General features: G+C 42.2%; 1 protein-coding gene across 3 annotated transcripts; it reads right to left on the bottom strand.

Moving 5' to 3' along the window:
* Positions 1-1,231: 1,231 nt before the first annotated feature.
* ercc6l2 (excision repair cross-complementation group 6-like 2) lies at positions 1,232-13,472 on the bottom strand. Of its 3 annotated transcripts, XM_085909667.1 has the most exons (21): positions 13,241-13,472; positions 12,631-13,022; positions 11,784-11,900; positions 11,404-11,597; positions 11,163-11,256; positions 10,987-11,054; positions 10,628-10,835; positions 10,411-10,551; positions 9,940-10,056; positions 9,705-9,824; positions 9,356-9,427; positions 8,473-8,618; positions 8,234-8,329; positions 8,060-8,159; positions 7,642-7,788; positions 7,164-7,241; positions 5,664-6,414; positions 5,442-5,596; positions 5,192-5,331; positions 1,829-1,960; positions 1,232-1,454 (listed from the first exon to the last, which is right to left on the bottom strand). In XM_085909667.1, coding segments are annotated over exons 1-21 (3,297 nt in total). In that variant the 5' UTR covers positions 13,269-13,472; the 3' UTR covers positions 1,232-1,453. The 3 variants fall into 3 exon arrangements, with proteins under 3 accessions (XP_085765793.1, XP_085765791.1, XP_085765790.1); XM_085909665.1 differs by lacking the exon at positions 1,232-1,454 and having other exon boundaries at positions 1,901-3,771; positions 5,192-5,328; XM_085909664.1 differs by lacking the exon at positions 1,232-1,454 and having other exon boundaries at positions 1,902-3,771.
* Positions 13,473-17,838: the final 4,366 nt, after the last annotated feature.

Below are 17,838 nucleotides of genomic sequence, written 5' to 3'. Positions count from 1 at the left end.
GGAAAAGAGGTGGAAGACTTAAAAAAAGAACAGAGGGTGAAGTAAAAGTTCTCCATCACATATGGATCAGCTTTGCTTGTGTAGGCCCACTTCAAGGCAAAGGGCCTTGCAAACATAAACAGTGCAGGGGCTGCAGCTGGAGCGCGGAGGCAACCGCTTGCTTAGCGAGACCTCCGTACGCTAAACAATGGATCAAGTGACGCACAGGCCCTTGGCAGCCCAACAGAGAGGCCGGCAGTTTAGTTTAAAAAAAAAAAATCCAGCCTTTCTCGCGTCCGTTTATTTCTGCTCCCTCAATATTTACCCCCGTGAGAAAACACACCGTTTTACTCTGATGTGAGTGAAACAGAGGGCAACATCATATGTTGCTCAGGAAAAAAAGTTTGATATTCAGTTTTGGGATGAATTTTCAAGATAAACTTAAAATGCACTATAGCCTTTGCAGGTGAACTTCATTTGACCTTGTATAAACTTTTAAAATACATCTTTCCAACTATTGTTTGTTTATTGAATTTTCTTTTTTAAATTAAAATACATTTATTTCTTGCGATGAAATGCCGATTACATTTGCGGTTTGGAGTCGTCACACTCACGACAATTAGTTCCGATACATCCACCAAAACGACCAATCACGGCTAGTCCTGATTGGTTGGTTACTTGAGCTCTGAGCAACTGCGATGACATTTTCAGTCAACAGCAAGTGGCGAAATGGCTGACCCCTTAAAAACGAGTGGATTTTCTTGCTCAACTCATATTCCACATACGTAATATGAATTCAAATGACTTTTTTTTTAGGAAGTAGGGGCACATACAATATATTATTGCAAAGATCATTTTTGGGTTGACCTCCCTTTCCAACCAGAGAGGGGTTTCGATTCCCCATCTCTGCTCTGGGGGTAAAACGTCTTGTCACCTCGGCGGTATTTGGTAGCCTTGATACTTGACTTTTCCAGCTTGGGAACAAACCTGCACTTTGTTGGCCCTGGAAAAGCTACCTACCCCAGAGTCCACTAATTGGCCCTTCAACCAAAAAAAAATGAATGCAGATTGCATCTTGAGGGACACTTCTTGACTCCTGCTCAACCTCCATTTCTTAGGATGTGTTTCATCACATTGTTGTGTAGCCTACGCAGAGCATTGAGGAGTCTGGATATGGAAACCTGAGCCATACAGATGGATTGGGTGGGTCGGGAGCCCCTTGGGTCAATCAAGGCCGCCGATCGGTCATTCACAGTTTTTTTTAACAAATCAAATCAAACTAGTTGTCACTGTCTTGACTTGTGCAAATAAACCACACAAGGCCACGTCACCACGTCCACTTTGTAACACCTTCACTGACACTCGGCTTATTTTGGAAGGTAAATGTAAACAGACGTCTCACCTTTCCCTTGTCACACTAATCCATTTGAGGAACTGGGGAGGGAAAATGAAGCCTCACAGCTGTGGGCTTGCCTCTACAAGGAATACAATTAAAACTGTTATTACAAACTGGAGAGAATTTCCCATATCAATCAAGGCAGTGCAGCAATATATATATATATCTCCTCATTCTTTGCAGACGATAAGAATACAAATGCCTGTGGATATTGTTATATTGTCTGTCTACATGTGTTGCCTTACCATTTGTGTGCAGAAGATGTTACTGCCACATTGATGCTAATTGTTTGCCCGCGTGCCGAAGGAACTTCCCATTGCATGTTAGCATTGGTGTAGGTGAAGCTATGTGTGTGCTTCAATTACATACACATTATGTCACAGATTTTAACTTATAATGGTTAAACAGTCAATGAGCTAAAATTTAAACGCCGAACTTGTGAGGCCTGCTTACCAATAGCACACCACGCGGCCTTGCACTTTGCCGAGCCAGTTGACCTCCGCGTGGTTCCAACTAGTGTCAGTCAGCGGATGAGCCGTTCCATTGTCTCGCACTTCAACCGGCTGCCAAATGAATGATCGGAATCTAAAACAAAAAGGCACTTGTGGGTGGAATAGAAGAGTGGAAAAAAGGTGAACGGGTCGTAAAACGTGAAAGGGGGCTTTTCTTCTCCTCTGGCTGGCGTGTAAACAGGTGTGACAGTGAAGACTGCAGCCATCGTACCACCCGTGCACACAAAGATATTCTTGCTGAGGTACGTACCTCCGCTGTTGTTTAGCGATAACTATCAACGCTTTCTAGTGACAGATAAACAACTAGGGAAGCTCTGTTAATGGGGCTGAAAGACATAAAACAGCTCAGAGTGTGATCTGAATGCACTTGAATCAAACTTCCTATTGGGCCGAAATGTGACCATCATTGAAAACATGATGATTTAATGTTGCACACAAGATCTGTTAGTCTGGACTTTCTGGCAATTCATATAAAAAATAATACATTATTATTTCTAATCAATGAAAAGTCAATGTGTTTTTTTTGGTCTTATTTCAACATTAAAAAAAATGTAGAAAAACATCATTTTCGTTCAATAGAGCAAAATGGATTGAACATATGGTGACAGACATGTCACACAAAATCAAAAGGAATGTGAGTTTATTCAAATAAATACCAAGAACCCATCTTTGTCTGTTTTCATCTCATATCTCACAGTTTGCAAAAATTAAAAAAATAAATAAAATGAAAGATAAATATTGACCTTCAGTAAAGAAAAACTGCAAAAAAGAAGCACATTGTTTTTGCAGTGGTGGGCAAAAAAATGCCTTCTCTTCCGGCCTAAATATGATTTTTTTAAAAGTCCCTATTTGCAATGAGTATGTTTCAGTAAGCAGTTTTGAGTCATCAGATTTCAAATTTGTCTAACATCAGCATTTTCTCACCTGCTGATTGGATGGTCAGAGCAAAATTTGTAATCGTAGTCAAAACATTCATAACAAATTTATTTCTTCCATATAAACTTGTCATTGGTCTTCCAGAGACTTTTGCTCTCCTCCACAGAATTAGCTCGAGCTGCCAAATTGGTTTTGAGGCAAACTCTCTGCACCTCATCCAGGTCTGTGAGCCGATTGATACTCTCTTCGTTGCCCTCGTTCAAAATGTCCCAGAAATCCCTGCAGCCTCGTCTTGCTGTTTTTTGTTGTGTGGGGGGAGAGTCTGTTGTACCCGTGTTTGCAGTACTTCTAGATGAACTGGGAGAAGCTAGGACTGAAGTGGACGCTTTTTGGGGGGAACCCTTGGATTTGGGTTTGAACAAGTCATCCAGGATGGAGGTGTCGCCCAAGAGTTCTGTAAGAATGCAGGACCGTTCTTGAAGGGGAGCCTCCTCAGAGTGTTCTTGAACTATTCTAGTCAACTTTTGCCCCACGTTAAGGGGAATCTCCGCCAGCTCTTGAGGTTCTGGACAACTGCTGCTGTGGTTGCTGGCCTGACACCCACCAAGACCACCAACAGTTCTGGACACACTAGCCTTCTTTGTTCTCGTATGACTTCTCGCACGGCTGACCACCGCCTCCTCCCGCTTTTCAGGATCCACATTTGGAACATCACTTGGAGACTCCTCCGCATTTTTTCGCGGTTTCAGCTTCTTCTTGGGAAGAGGACCCTTCTGGTTGGATTTACGCCTTCTGGTCACGGTGTTTTTCAGAGATGGGGTCTGGGCTCCGTCAACTGGCAGTTGAAAGTTGCCGGTGACGAAGCCGGCGAGTTGGGGGTGGCCGTGAGTGACGTAATAGCGTCTCAGCCATTCGAGCCTCTGAGACGAGTCGCTACTCAGGACGTCGGCGGCGAGCTGATGGGCCGAGGGGAAATTCAACTTGGACGCCATCTCCTGCAGCTGCTGCCTACGCACCAAAACACAAACTTGACACAGTGAGCTTTTGAACACCTGCAGCTAATCCGGCTACCGAGTCAACTAAAGTGCAGCGGACCACCAATCTTCCTCTTAAAGATTACATGATTTGGTATTCCAGGAAATCTCTCAGAAAAATCTGCCATAAATGTGTGATATCAGTAAATGGCGTGAGCTCTGTGTTTCATTTCAAAACTTTTCAGTAAATGCTGTGGATGACTTAATTGAGATAGCAGGGCACAAATGCCCCCCCCAGGCCATAGTTTGGAAACCATTGCTCAACATTCCCATCAGTGTGCATGTATGAAAGGTTGTTTTGTCTAAATGTGGCTTGTTGGATTGACAACCCGTCCAGTGCCCCGTCTCTCACGCAAGTCAGCTCCAGCTCACTGCCAACTCTGCTCCATAAAAAAATGGACGAACGTTTCCTCTATTGTAAATATAGCTTTTATGACGGTGAAAAGTTCTCTGGTCTGAATCATTCCAAATATAATTGATATTAAGAGGAAATTTTGTTTTGATGTCAGCTAGCATCCCAGAATGGATTGTCTTCAACTTTGGCACTTCCGCTACATTTTGAATGCACCATGTGCTACTTATTGTGTCCTTTTTTTAAAAGCCACAAGCTATTAAACAAATATTCTGCGGGCATATCAAGCGGGACCCCAGATGAATACTTCTCCGCATAGTCAGGCGTTTCCACTTCTTTTTTTTTTTTTCCTCCGGCGCTCCAAGGCATTTGTTATTAAAAGTGTAGTCTATCCGGACTCAGGAACGGAAACACTTCAAAGTGTGGCACTTGGTTAATACAACTTGTGGCTTTGACTGGAAAAACAATAAATAAAAAAGTGATGGCAGTAAACCCCCCCGTGCGGACTTGAATGAAACGGAACAGGGAATCAATATAGCCGGTATGTGTTTTCACACCCTGGTGTGCCTCAGGGCGGAGATAGCTTCTTCCACCTGGGGTATGATATCACAGCCAAAGAAGGTGCCTGTGCGTGTGTGTGCGCACATTTATGAGTGAATTTTGGAGCAACGTCTACATGAAATGTTTCTTAGGAAGTACGTGCATATCAGTCGTAAAGTCCCTCGGGGGTGGGGCATCTCTTTTTTTTTTTTTCCCCCCTGCACCTTCAGGTCTGAACACAAGTGTGCAATGTTTGGCAGGATGCTGGGGGAAAAAGGTGGTGGGGCAAGCTCAGAGGTGGTCTCTGTGTGAATGCACTCCATTTCCAGAGGCCCAGATGGGGGCGCTAGACATTCAATCTGCAGTGAGTTTTGGCCCGCATCCCAACACTGCCAGGAATTCTCCCTCCCTGAAAAATCCACTACTTGTCTGAGGAGGGTACACATACATACTTTTTTTTGCCTTCTACACATCTATTCTCCTTTCCTATGTTTCTTCATACCTACGTATGGCCAGAGGGGTCTCCCCCAAGATGAAGGTGTTACATCTGGTGTGCTGCACGATGCTCTTGGTGAAAGTGACAGGGTGAAGATCAGGAGCGGGGCAAGGCTGGTGGTCGGGTGAGGTTTCTGGCAAGCTCTGCTGGAATACAGTATAAAAAACCTGTTATTCATTTTAGCCCCAAATGATTGCACCCACCCATCCTGCAATAAACAGGGCTGCACTGTAAAGTGATTTTGTGTGTTGTGTACCTCATCGGAGGTGAGAACCTCATTTGCAGGGAATTGAGAGTACATCTTGCGCTCAAACACATCCTTCACCGCGGCTCTACTGATCAACTCCTCGGCTTTGCTCCCGCCCACCACGCGCTGGTTGGAGTGGGTGTACGCCACCTCCTGCACCCCACCTTCCGATCAGGAATAGAGGCAATTCTAGTCAAATGCGACTCCTTAACATTTGTTTTCCATTCTTACCTAAGAGAGTGTCAATGGTTCCTGTACATGAAGGATATTTTTGCCCTTTCACAGAAGTGAATGAAGCACCTTCACGTCGACCCACGCTTGAGCCATCTTTTGAGTGCCCTGCTTTGGTTTTATCTGAACTTGATGTGTCTTCATCCTCTGAAGTTGTGCAGGTCTCATTGTCTTCGGTGAACATGGCACCTCTGTTTATCTTTCTCTTTTTACTGGCTCCTCTTCTTCTTTGTACTTTGCCTCCTGTGCTTTTGTGAGAATTCAGGCTACCATCCTTAGATCGTGTGAGCGTCTCAATGTCCAAATCGTCTGACTCATCGGAATAATGTTCAAAGGGGCGTTGTTTGGGATGCACTGGATTTTTGGAACTTCTATCGCTCTCCTCGTCGCTCACTTCTAAATTACTCCTGCATGACTTCTGCCCTGGTTTTATATTTCCATTTATTAACGAGCTTCTTCCCTTAATGAAGCTTTTGGAGGTCGAAGTGCTTGTCCCCTCACTACCTGAACTTGTGTCCCCTTCACCTGACTCCGGCATGGCTTGAAGCCTTTGGAGCAGTTTGGCAAAACCGTGCTGTAGCAGACTGGTTGGAGCAGGCCGGGCGGAGGAATCCATATCCCTTACGCCACTCGCTGCACTCATACGTCCCCGCTCCTCTTCGACATCATCGTCACTCTCGCTACTGAAGTCCAGAAGCCCTCCAGGGATCTTAGATGCACCCATGCTCTCCTTGGATGCATCTCCAGCTTCCTGTAATCAGAAAAAAAAAAACATAGGATACGTTGGCATAGAAAAGGGTCGGAAGCAATGAAAAAAAACGGCCTATGAGAACATTCCTGGTGGGATACAAAACAGATGTTGGTAATAGCAAATCATAATAAACCACAATGCGACACAGGCTCCCATTATGATGTAATATGAGGAACTGACATGTCCAGAAGCTATAAATATTTGGACTTCATTTGGACCACCAACCACGATCGGATTTTTTGTATTTACTGGACAGATCTGTCCATATCGGGAGAAATTGGCGCGCACGCATGTGGAACCGTAACCGCTATCAGCTTTAGTATGTGTATAGTTTCGATTCTTTCCATGAATCTAATACTCACAAGTAAACCTGACTAAAGATGAGAGGAGATATTTTGAAACAGATGGATGGAATTGGACACAGTGCAGCAACATAGATTGATCGTATGATGTCATTATTTTTCAATCCAATACATCAGAGGGTTTTATTTACAATTGCTTCGCCTCATTTAACTGTTGCCCAGTTATAATAATACTGTACTTGCAGTGGTTGCTTATTATTCTTTCACAGTTTCATCAGTCAACCGGTTGACAGACACACAGGAAGGCCCCCCAAATGAGGTATCCCCGTTTTTAGCATGGGAATGGGAGCTTTGAGCGGGCCACTGGGGAGAGAAGATGTGTGAGCAAGGGATGGGAACGATGTGTGCTTCATGTTATGAGTCTATGAGAAAAGCAGAGTGGCTCACGCTAACGCTTGGCGTCTTGTCCTCCTCCTTTGTGTGTGTGCTGGTTGTCATGACACCCGCCTCCACTTGTCCTTCGCGCTGGAATGAGGAGAGATACATGCATGTTTAACATTTACATTGCAAAATGACTTTGCAATAAAGAAACGGCAGATAATACTTTTAAGATGTTACGAAATGCGTCAAGTCCTTTATTTTCCAGACTGAAGTCATATTTTCAAGACTTAAGTTTTGTAGTTGAGGTAAAAAAAAAAAAAAGTTTTATATCTTCCAGGAAATAAGATTTTTTTAGGAATGTGTATAATTTGGAACGACAATATGGAGGGGGCAAAAAATCTTACATCTTCAAGAACAGTCACAATTTCAGGGGGGGGGAACATTTTTCTTTTGTGAGCAAAAAACAGTCATTTTGTTTGACAAGACAAACTCCATACAGCTCCTGTTTTGGAACTATTCTACTTATTACCACACCACATCTTACCTCAAGTATCTTGCGGGTGAGGCACGTGCCTTGGGTCTGTAGCCTGAAGAGGTTATTGATCCCAAATAGTTCCCCCTTCTGGGCGCCCTGCACGGCATCAAAGTATCGCCGTGCGCTCTCCACACCAACAACAGAGCTCTGCAATTGCTGTTTTGAAAAGATAAAAAAAAAAGAGACTATAACTCTTCATTTCAAGATGCCTGCACTTTTTTTTAGCATTTTAGCATCACTAATATTTTTAGGATACTGAAAGCCTACCACAAACCAAAATGGCTGTTCAGTTTTGAGCATTGGTCCTTGAGACAGTTGTCAGGCAATTATTTTGGAGTCTCACTGGGATATTATTATTATTTAAATAAATCACTTTTTTTTTTTAAAGCGAGATTTGGTCATTTCTCACCACACACGTCAGTAGTACCTGTTTGTAGACTTGTCTGAGGTAGGTAATTTCCTCCACAGTCCCCAAAGAGATGAGCCTGAAAACAGTCACGTCTCTGCACTGGCCAATGCGATATGCTCTAAAGACCATGCAAATCATATTAAAATAGTGGCACAAAACACTGGATTCTGGAAAAAAAAAAAAAAGACGAACCTGTCGATAGCCTGGAGGTCATTGGCTGGGTTCCATGTTGGGTCAAATAATATCACAACATTGGCCCCTACAAAGTTGAGACCAATACCTCCCGCCCTAGAAAGAATCACATGCCATAAATGTTTAATATTTTAATAAATGTGTAATATGATCTAAAACAAACCCCTCCCACAATCTCCATAGTAAATAAATAATCATTTTGCATTTTGTGGGGAATACGTTTGTATGTGCATACTAACATGGTAGACACCAGGCACAGATTGATGTGAGAGGAGGTGTTGAACTCTTTGACGATGCAGACTCGCTCCTTGGCTTTGGTGGTCCCATCCAACCTGCTATAGTCGTGCCCCTCGGCCATGCAGTAGTTCTCCAGAATGTCCAAAAGCTGCAGTGACCAAAACAATTGTTTTTTTCAAAATTAAAGATGCACTATTGCTAAATCAACAAGAGTCAATGAGAAGCATCATTATCAACATGAACAGCTCATGGCTGATTGCCATAAAAACGTTGACTTCATGTTATCGTTCAGTCTCCGGTGACACTGCGGTGTCTCACTTTCTTAAAAGCTCTAATTGCTTTGGCTTATAAAGCCCTGCGGCTTAGAGACTAATCTCAGTCAGGCGAGAGGGAAAGAGCCACGTCTGCTGCGTGTATTTTGTCTATAAATAAGGTGGGGGGCTCTAACAGCAGCAGTAATTAAGTGTTTTAAGCCTAAAAGCTGAGCGGCTGTGATTACAAGTCAGCATCTGAGAATGTTGACGCCTTCCAAATTCCCCCCGCAAAGATCACAAACCATCAAATTTCCAATTTCCTCTGGGACAGCTGCCCGCCCAGTGAGACAATGGACACGTCATAAGACACAATTCAATCAAAAAAAAAGCATTGGAGTTTGACCAAAGTTGAAAGGAAATGGAAATAAAAAGAGACAATAGCTTGCATTATATTCTCATTTGTATGACAGTTAATATTGTTGAGATTTTACCTAAAATGTTGCCTATACAGTAAAAAAAAAAAAAAAAAGTTTTATAACTGACAGTTTGGACTCTAAACAAATAAACAGTGCATGCATTTTGAGTAACAACTCCATGATTCGAACCTGCTCACAATTTAAAGAGCCCTTACCTTAGTTGACAGTGAAAAGAGGAGCACCTTATCTTTCTTTTGCAGATAGAATCTTAGAAGTCTGTGCAAAACCTGAGAGGGACAAATAAGTTCCTTATTATAATATAAGTACCTGGGAAGTCTCGAATGTATTTTTGGGATACAAAGATAGACTAAGATACTTCAAAATGTTTTCCACCTGTAATATGACCTTACCGCCTATGCAAATGAATTAGAAAAATATTTCACAAGAGGAAAAGTAAAGACTTAGCAATAGAACACGGATGTGTAGAAGTTTTTATCCTCAGTATACATATTTATAAAATCTCCCTTAGATCGAATTAGACTGAGCTTCAACGCTGTGCCGCACCTTCATTTTGCCGCTGTACATCGGGTCCGACAGCGCCTCAAATGCTTCCTCTTTGCACCTCTGCATAAAGTCTGGAAACTTCTGGAACACCTTTTGACAAATGGCGCTGATGCACTTTTCCTAGACGGAGAAATGAGGCTTGAGTTTAGTGTTATTGGGCCAACACGATGCTCACGATTTAGAAACGTTAGTCCAAGCATCATAGAAAATGCGTAAAGGTGGACTTCACCTGTACCTGTTTCTTACTGGTGCCTGCGGTGGACTGGAGCAGTGCCACGTGACTGGCAACCTTCCTTAGGATGGACAGGTAAGTGAAGTATAGTGCCTTTACTGGCCCGCCCTCAGAATTCAGCTGCAAGGGAGGAACTTGGGTCATGAAAAACTGTCTTTTCAATGAAGGAACTATTCTCACGTCAAATGTGAAATCAAACTATTCTGTGCTTCTCCCTACTCCAGCCGCAATACTACTCGCCATGCTAACCGAAGCAGAACTAGCCATTAGACCAGCATGTATTACCGTGGAACTGCTTAAACTGTAAAAATTCTCAATAGATCTCAAAACTGAACTTGATAACCTAATACTGGTAGTGACCAAATAACATTGTATTTTAAACTTTGTTATTGACATGATTTTATAGTAAGTAGGAAAAAAAAAATAATAATTATTCAACCCTTGTCCGCATTCCAAGGGCTGTAAAAGACCGACTTTATAACAGCATCTCCTTCGAGAACGTCCGCTTTGGCAATCGCATTTCTCTGAAGACTTCAGGAGCAATTGGACATCTTCAGAGTCCAGTACAGTTTGATAGACTGTCTGCTGAAAGTCAGTCAGAGAGCAGTACACCACCTAAACACATTAAAAACAAAACAAAAAAACATTATAATGCTACTTGATCATCATTGGCAAATACACTGTTACCTACTCTGTCATTCTTTTTTGGGAGTTGGTCCTTGATCAGCGATTTGGTCCTTCGGAGAAAACAGTGGGAAATTTTCTTCACCAGGTCTTTGATGGTCTTCCTCGCTGTTGCTAAGGCTCGCTTGGTTGCACTGTGTCTTTGACCTCGCTCAATTGGATCTGATACCTTGATCTTAAAATGGCCCAAATTGCCAAGACAGCCAGGGACCGCCCTGTGTAGAACAACAAAACAACAAAGTTAAATTACAAGCAGTTCCCACAAAAAAAAAAACGCGAAACACATGCCACTGAGCAAAGTCTAATGACATTCTGAATTGTATGACTTTGAATGATCCAAAAATGGCGACAAGATTAAAAACTCACCAGTCCATAACACACCACAACTCCTCAAGGTTATTTTGAAGGATGGTTCCAGTTAGGCCAATTCTGACCTGAATTAAAAAAAAAAAAAAAAAAAGCAGAATCAAAATAAAATGAACACGAATGATTCATTTGAAATCTACACATGGTGCCATAGAAATGTAAGACCCAAATCTGACCTGACATTTGAGAGCCTTCATTGCTTGTGTGATTTGAGAGTTTGGATTCTTTATCTTGTGAGCCTCGTCTACAAACACCGCAGACCAGATGATGCTACGGGAAAGAAGAAGAGGTCATGGGAAGAATACAAATAGGAATGAAAACTGTAAGGATCAACAGTATCTGAAACAATTTCACAAGTCAAACAAACAAATCCACCCAACAGCTTTGATGCATACAGATATCATTTGTGTCTCTCACTTGTTAAATTGAGTCAGGCAGAGGCGGAGAGTGTCATAGGTGGTGAGCGTGATCTCCACGCGGCCCTTCTTGACGCGAGCCAGCTCCTCCTGTTTCCTCAACCCGTGGACCACCGCATACTGGAAGTAGCCCCAGGTGTCCAGTTCATCTTTCCAGTTATACAGCACTGACAGCGGGGCCACAATCAGGAAAAGCTACGACAGATCACAAAAACACTCACGCTGATGAGATTTGCAGACAACAGCAATCCCCGCCGCTCCTCGCTCACACACACACTCGCATTATTGTTGCACTTAATGCGGTCTTCATCTGGATGCACGTCATCTGAATGTCAACGTCCTGCCTAGAAATAATTTGTATGCTCTTAAAGCAGCACCCACTTTATTTGGCTTCATTCGCTTGGATGGGGTCTGACTTTGCAGAAAGTCGGGCTTGTTGTTCTCAATGTCCTCCCAAGTTCCTTTTTTGTGCAATGCAGCCGCTAGGAAACCGAGGACCTGCAAAAAAAAAAAAAAAAAAACAGCAATATGAAGAAACAGTCCTCACTATTCTCAATGTGTTGACTTCTATGACATATCATCGACTTTCATCGAAGGATTTGATAAATTATGACTTGATGTGTGGTTTTGTTTTTGTTTTTTTATAACCTGTTACAGTTTACCTTTGACAGACCTTCATGTGGCAAGATAATGAAGCAAAATATTCTGCCTTTGCTTGAACTTTGGCAAGACAAACAAGCAACACAAGCAAGCACACATACTTAAGACAACAGAAAAAAAAAAACATAAGCCTCCGCTTCACTGGTGTGTTGGCAAGAAAATGAAGCAATAAATCAGGCCTTTGCTTGCACTTCAGCAACATAATAAAGCACCATTTCATGCTTCTTCTAGTGCTCTGGCAAAATGAACAAAGTAATATATTGCATCTTGACTTTTTTGATTTATTTGGTTTTATTCTCTGTTGAACCGGGTAAGGCAATCAAGGAGAGTTTCTAATTTACAATGTCGATCTGGACCCAGTGTCAAGAACACTTTGAAGACAAACACTGTGAACCGGGATTCAAACCATCAACCTTCCTGTCACTGGAAAAGCCGCTCTACCACTGAAGTATCAAATTGTACCTTTGCTTGCACGTTTGGCAAGCAAATAGAAAATGCAGCATATGGTGCTTTTTCTTGCACTCTGGCCAACAAGTTGACTAAATATCCAGGCTGCTTCAATGTATACCTGCACGGTCTTTCCAAGGCCCATGTCATCCCCCAGGATACATCCTCTCAAACGGCTGTAATTACTGTAAATAAACTTGATGCCTTCTCGCTGATAATCCCTCAGGTATCTGTTGATGGTGTAAGGGACACTGTCGTCACTTTCATCACACAGCTTTAAGGAAGCTGATTCCTCAGAATGTTGCACACCATTGGAAAACAATGGTTTCTCTCGATTCCAATGATTTAAATCAGATCTTGTTTGTTTTGATACCGCATCTTCCTCATTTTCTTCCTCTTCAATGTCCTCATCAGTGGCATCATCATCATCATCACAATGAGAAGTGGTGTGTCGTCTATGGGTGGTGTCATCACTACGATCAGACACCAAGGGCTGATGGCTGTGGCAAGCTGCTGTAAAGAGAATAGAATACGATGTAAATGTGAGCTAGTCTTCTTGTTTTGGAGGTCCAAAAATATAAGTAAACATCGCGGCTGACTAGAAACTCCCATTCTATTGAGAAAAACCCTCTGTAGGCTTTATTTTTTAATGAGCAAACGCTTGTGAACGCTAATGGTAGCAATTAATGGAGGAATACCGACAAAAAAGTTAAAAAGTATGCTTTACTAACCTTCTACAAGTGAGGGAGACTCCATCATTCTATTGTTAGCATCCTCGTTTCCTTTTCATACGGAGTCTCAGCGAACTTGGGCAGGGCTGCTTCTCAAAATACCGAATGCTTCATTTACTGTAGAATAAAACGCTTGTTTGCAGAACATTTTCCTAAAACGGGTTTTGACTTGATGATTGAGAATAGAGACTCTTCGTTCATCTGTTGCCTAGCCATAAACCCAGCTGCGTTGTTTACCTATTTGCACGTTCGTCACGGCACTTTCGCTATTTGGGCTAAGCAAAATAAAGTAGCTGTAAAAAAAACAAAAAACATGAACAATTATTTTTTTAAATGAATAAATAAACTACATCTCCATCGAGAGCAGTTAATCCTCTTGGTTTGCTACAGAAGTATGTTGAAAATGCAACACTGAAATTAAAATTGAGTTGCCCTTAAACCTCAGCCGGTTTTCACATGAAATTTGTTGCTAGGTGAAACTCTAAAAAGCGTCGCTCTCCATCCCTATTTCAATTTACCCTGTTTCACAACGTTTAATAAGTGAAAGCGTTTTTGTATTCCGGAAAGTTCATGACACCTCAAAACAAAAATGGCACAAAATGTATATTTAGTGGATATTTAAATAGTGATATACAGAATTACAAAACCATTTACTTTAAATACTCTTGATGAACAAATTATTGTTGTTTGGTGATGAAATAAACAACCACAAAAACAAACAAACGAAGGTTCAGCAAAATAAATGAATGTTATTGATGTACTCACCATTTCTTTAAACTAAGTCAGTTATTGGTTTGGCCATTGTTGTCCAAAGTGAAAGAAGATGTTTACAAATCTATCTTTATTTATTCTTTATCAAAAATGTATTTTGATTGGACACAAACGATAATCAGTCTGCTTTTGTAAAGGACGACTTGAAATATTTACTGTTGAGAGGCAGAAATCAGGATTTGGACAAGTTTAAGTTAATAGCTCTAAATGATTACTTGATTATTAAAACAGTTGTCGATTCATATAATAATCGATTAGTTGTCGATTAATCAATTAATTTTGACAGCTCTACTGTTAACTAACTGTGGGGCAAAGTCAATTTTCTATCATAGGTTCCGTTTAAAACCAAAAACAACAAAAAAGAGCTGACAGAATGTTTGATATGTGTCTCATTCACTACATTGTGCCAAGACCAACCTAGTTTCTGGAACTTGGAGTGAAATACTGTATTTGGCTGCAAGACAATATACAATAGCCCACCCAGCCCATCCTCTCCTCACTTGTCTAAGGCACCCCTAACACAACATGCTGCATGACTGCACCTCCCAACAATGAGGCCACACAAAAAGCACCAACTCAGCAGAACTGGACATCCATTTCTCAGGCATTTAGGCATGCAATTATATTTCGTCCAACCTCCTAACTCACAATCAGGGTCGGGGAGGTGGGGAGTAGTTGGGAGAACACAACGTGGTGTCTGTCGTGGCTCACTTTTTACTGGGGACAAGGACACATTGCTCATTTCATAATATCTCATGAATTAAGTGATTCAGTTTTAGAAGGTTTTCTCAATTTGCTGGTGTCTGATTTGTTAACATATAACGTGGTTACCATGTTAAACAAACAACATAAACTCCAAATAAAGGGTTTTCCAACTTTTAGGGTCTAGGCACCAAATTGCAAATTTGATCTACTGGAGATAAATAGGTTACCAATATGTCGATTTAATTCTTTAACCAATTGTATGCTTGATGTTCTTCATATGCGTGTGCAGATGTGTGGTTTTACGGGGTGGTATCCAGCAGGGAGGTGTCCTGCTGAGGCCTAGGTCATTCATCCATGCGTGTAGCACACACACATTCACCATATGGAGTCCAGAGGAGGGGAGAGGAGGGGGGGGGTGACAGGATTCGTTCGGAGAGCCAGGCCAAGCCACGCTTATGGACCGTTTAGCACACGTCTCTCCCCACCACTGCACTGGATTGCACTCCCATTTACACAGCAATCCAAGCAGGAAAACTTTACAGTGCACACTAAAAAGTAAGAAGACACCCCCCCAGAAGAGCCCACAAGGAAGTATATTACTTTGTCTGACTCTTTGAGAATATTGTGGAATCAAACCTTGCATGATGACAATCAACATTGGCTTTTAGAATGTCTTTTAGTTATGTATGCTGGTAGAGTACTTGTGCCTTGGTCCAAATTTTATGAATGATTAAGATTCACGTCATTTTATTTCACTGAATATTGATTGCTGAGGCAAATTACTTGATTTAACATGATTTGGCATCAATAAATGAGCACCCTGTGATGCAACTTCACCCGGCTAACTTTCTGTGTCACTGACAGAAAAAACAACACGGAAAATTGGCACTATGATTTTCAAATCACTGTTGTAAACACCAAGTGATGTTAAAATGTTCTCAGTTCCCTTCAGGTGACCCCACCTATCTTCATCCTTTGTCTTGATTCCCTTCTTCTCATGTGCCTTCTTTCCTTCCTTCCTTGCATTTGTGCATGTGTGTGGTCTGAGAAACTGAGTTGCGATACTCTAAGCTCACACAGAGCCGCCACCCATTGTGACACCCGGGCCTCCTTATCAGCTACCATGTCACACCAGCTGGCTCATACACTTTATGTCCTTATCGCTCCACGAAGAAACCCTTAATCAGAAAATCTATCCATTTTGGAATTGTGTCACTACTTTGCATTTAAAATAAAACACACAACAGAAAACGTCAGGACTCAGCCGAATGGCAAAACAACGTAGTCCCTCAAATGTAGTACTCAGTCGGATTGCAGGCAAGATGATTCCGAGTCTTTAGTAAAGCTGACATGGACATGCAAACTCCATACAGGAAGGTCTGAGAATTGTATCTTCCACCTGAGCGGCGCCACCGCGCACAACAAATCATGCATGCTGTGACCATCGGTGGGATTAATCTCAGTCACACTCTAGAAAGAGTGGAGGAGGTGAAAAAGAAATCCTTGCCGACTGACTTGGGTGGTCTCCCAGGCACAAATATCATGGCAAATGACCGTTCCCATTCTTTCTCTCTAGTTCACGTCAACAAACACAAACAAACAACGTGGAGTGCAGATAAAGGCGGGCAACACGGGACAGATGGACGGGAGGGTGAGAGAGGGCAAATGTGAAAAAAAAAAAAGAGAGCAGGAGCGTGACTGAGAAGGAGGGAAAACGTGGCGAGAGATCTTCACACGTCTCCGTGTGTGGTCTCAAAGACCTCCGAATGAGCGTGCCCTTCCCGGCCGCATGGAGAAAGTCTTCACAATGGAGCTGGGGAATGTTTGCCTTGCATGAGCATGGGAGAGAAGGAACAGGACTGTTCCTTTATTTGGAATACACAAGCAAATAGTGGCGTGTTTGGCCACGCCATGGTAGAGATGGACATGTTGTCAACAAGGCCACCAAAGAGGATCTATTAAAGCACACACACACACACACACACACACACACACACACACACACACCACACACACACACACTTAATATTTTCTTTTTGTTCAATTAGATCTCATCGCAGTCATTATACACAGTTAACAAGAGGTGGAGAACTCAAGTCACAAGTGTTACCAATTTTAGGACTTACTTGGGCAGCATGTTAGCCTAGTGGTTATCATATCCGCCTCACAGCATTGAGGTTGAGGGCTTGAATCTGGCCACAGCTTTTTTTTTTTTGCGTGTGAAATGCGCACGTTAAGTGGATCTATTTATGTCCTGCAATTGGCTGATGACCAATCCAGGGTGTATCCTGACTCTCACCTCAACGTCAGCTGGGATAGACGTTAACTCAACTGTAACTCCAATGAGGAGAAGCTACTTTGAAGCTAAGATAACTGTTAGCTTTGTTTATTCACTGTCTAAAAATAAAGCAAATGATGAATATTTGCTGTAGGTAAAAATATCTTTCAAGAAACAAAAAATATATTTTTTTACTCTTCTGCACCAATATGCTAGATTTCCTGTTCTATGGTTGTCATGACATTTTTCCTCATTAGTACTGCCTGGGGTGAAAGAGTTCTGTCATCCACTCATGTTTCACCAACCCTCTTTCACATGTCACATGAAATTGTGACGATCAGACCTGCACATGATCTTAACATGACAAAGCGGCCATTGGATGGCATTGGCACATGTGTAGTGGTGCTGGCCCACATCAAATGCATGGTGCCGCGTAATTGCGCTCAATTAACATCAACAATTGACGAGAGGCCTCGGAGCCTGAAACAATTTCACTTGGAGGTATTTTTTATGCGGCATCAGCGAAGCGGAATACACTGGCAATAGAGCACAAAGAGAGCCAGCATAAAGACTGCAATTGGATTCCGTCACTCATCAGTTCTGCCGGGTCAGGTTTTTACTACCTTTGACCGAGAGGGACTCATGCCAAGACTCTTGCACATAAAAGATGCTTGTGCTATATTACATATATTAATGATTCCATGGGTGGCAAAGCACATATGGTTGACAGGCGCCATTTGTTGGCATGACAATAATGGTACACCCGTACTACTTTTTTTTTTTTTTTTTACACCAGTATCTGTACTTACATTTACACTTTAGCCAACCCTGTATGACGCCATCC

The sequence above is a fragment of the Syngnathus leptorhynchus genome, chromosome 4 (assembly GCF_054491065.1).
Source record: "Syngnathus leptorhynchus isolate UIUO chromosome 4, UIUO_Slep, whole genome shotgun sequence".
Taxonomy (NCBI): domain Eukaryota; kingdom Metazoa; phylum Chordata; class Actinopteri; order Syngnathiformes; family Syngnathidae; genus Syngnathus; species Syngnathus leptorhynchus.
Note: the sequence above shows the minus strand (reverse complement) of the source record. Positions and strands in the feature narration are given on the sequence as shown.

Coding starts and splice junctions, on each gene's coding strand:
- ercc6l2 (XM_085909664.1), bottom strand. CDS start 13,268: ATGATGGAGTCTCCCTCACTTGTAGAAG. Junction 11,257..11,403: donor TGCCTGACTCAATTTAACAA/GTGAGAGACACA, acceptor TCTTTCCCGTAG/CATCATCTGGTCTGCGGTGT. Junction 7,242..7,641: donor TCACCCGCAAGATACTTGAG/GTAAGATGTGGT, acceptor TCCTCATTCCAG/CGCGAAGGACAAGTGGAGGC.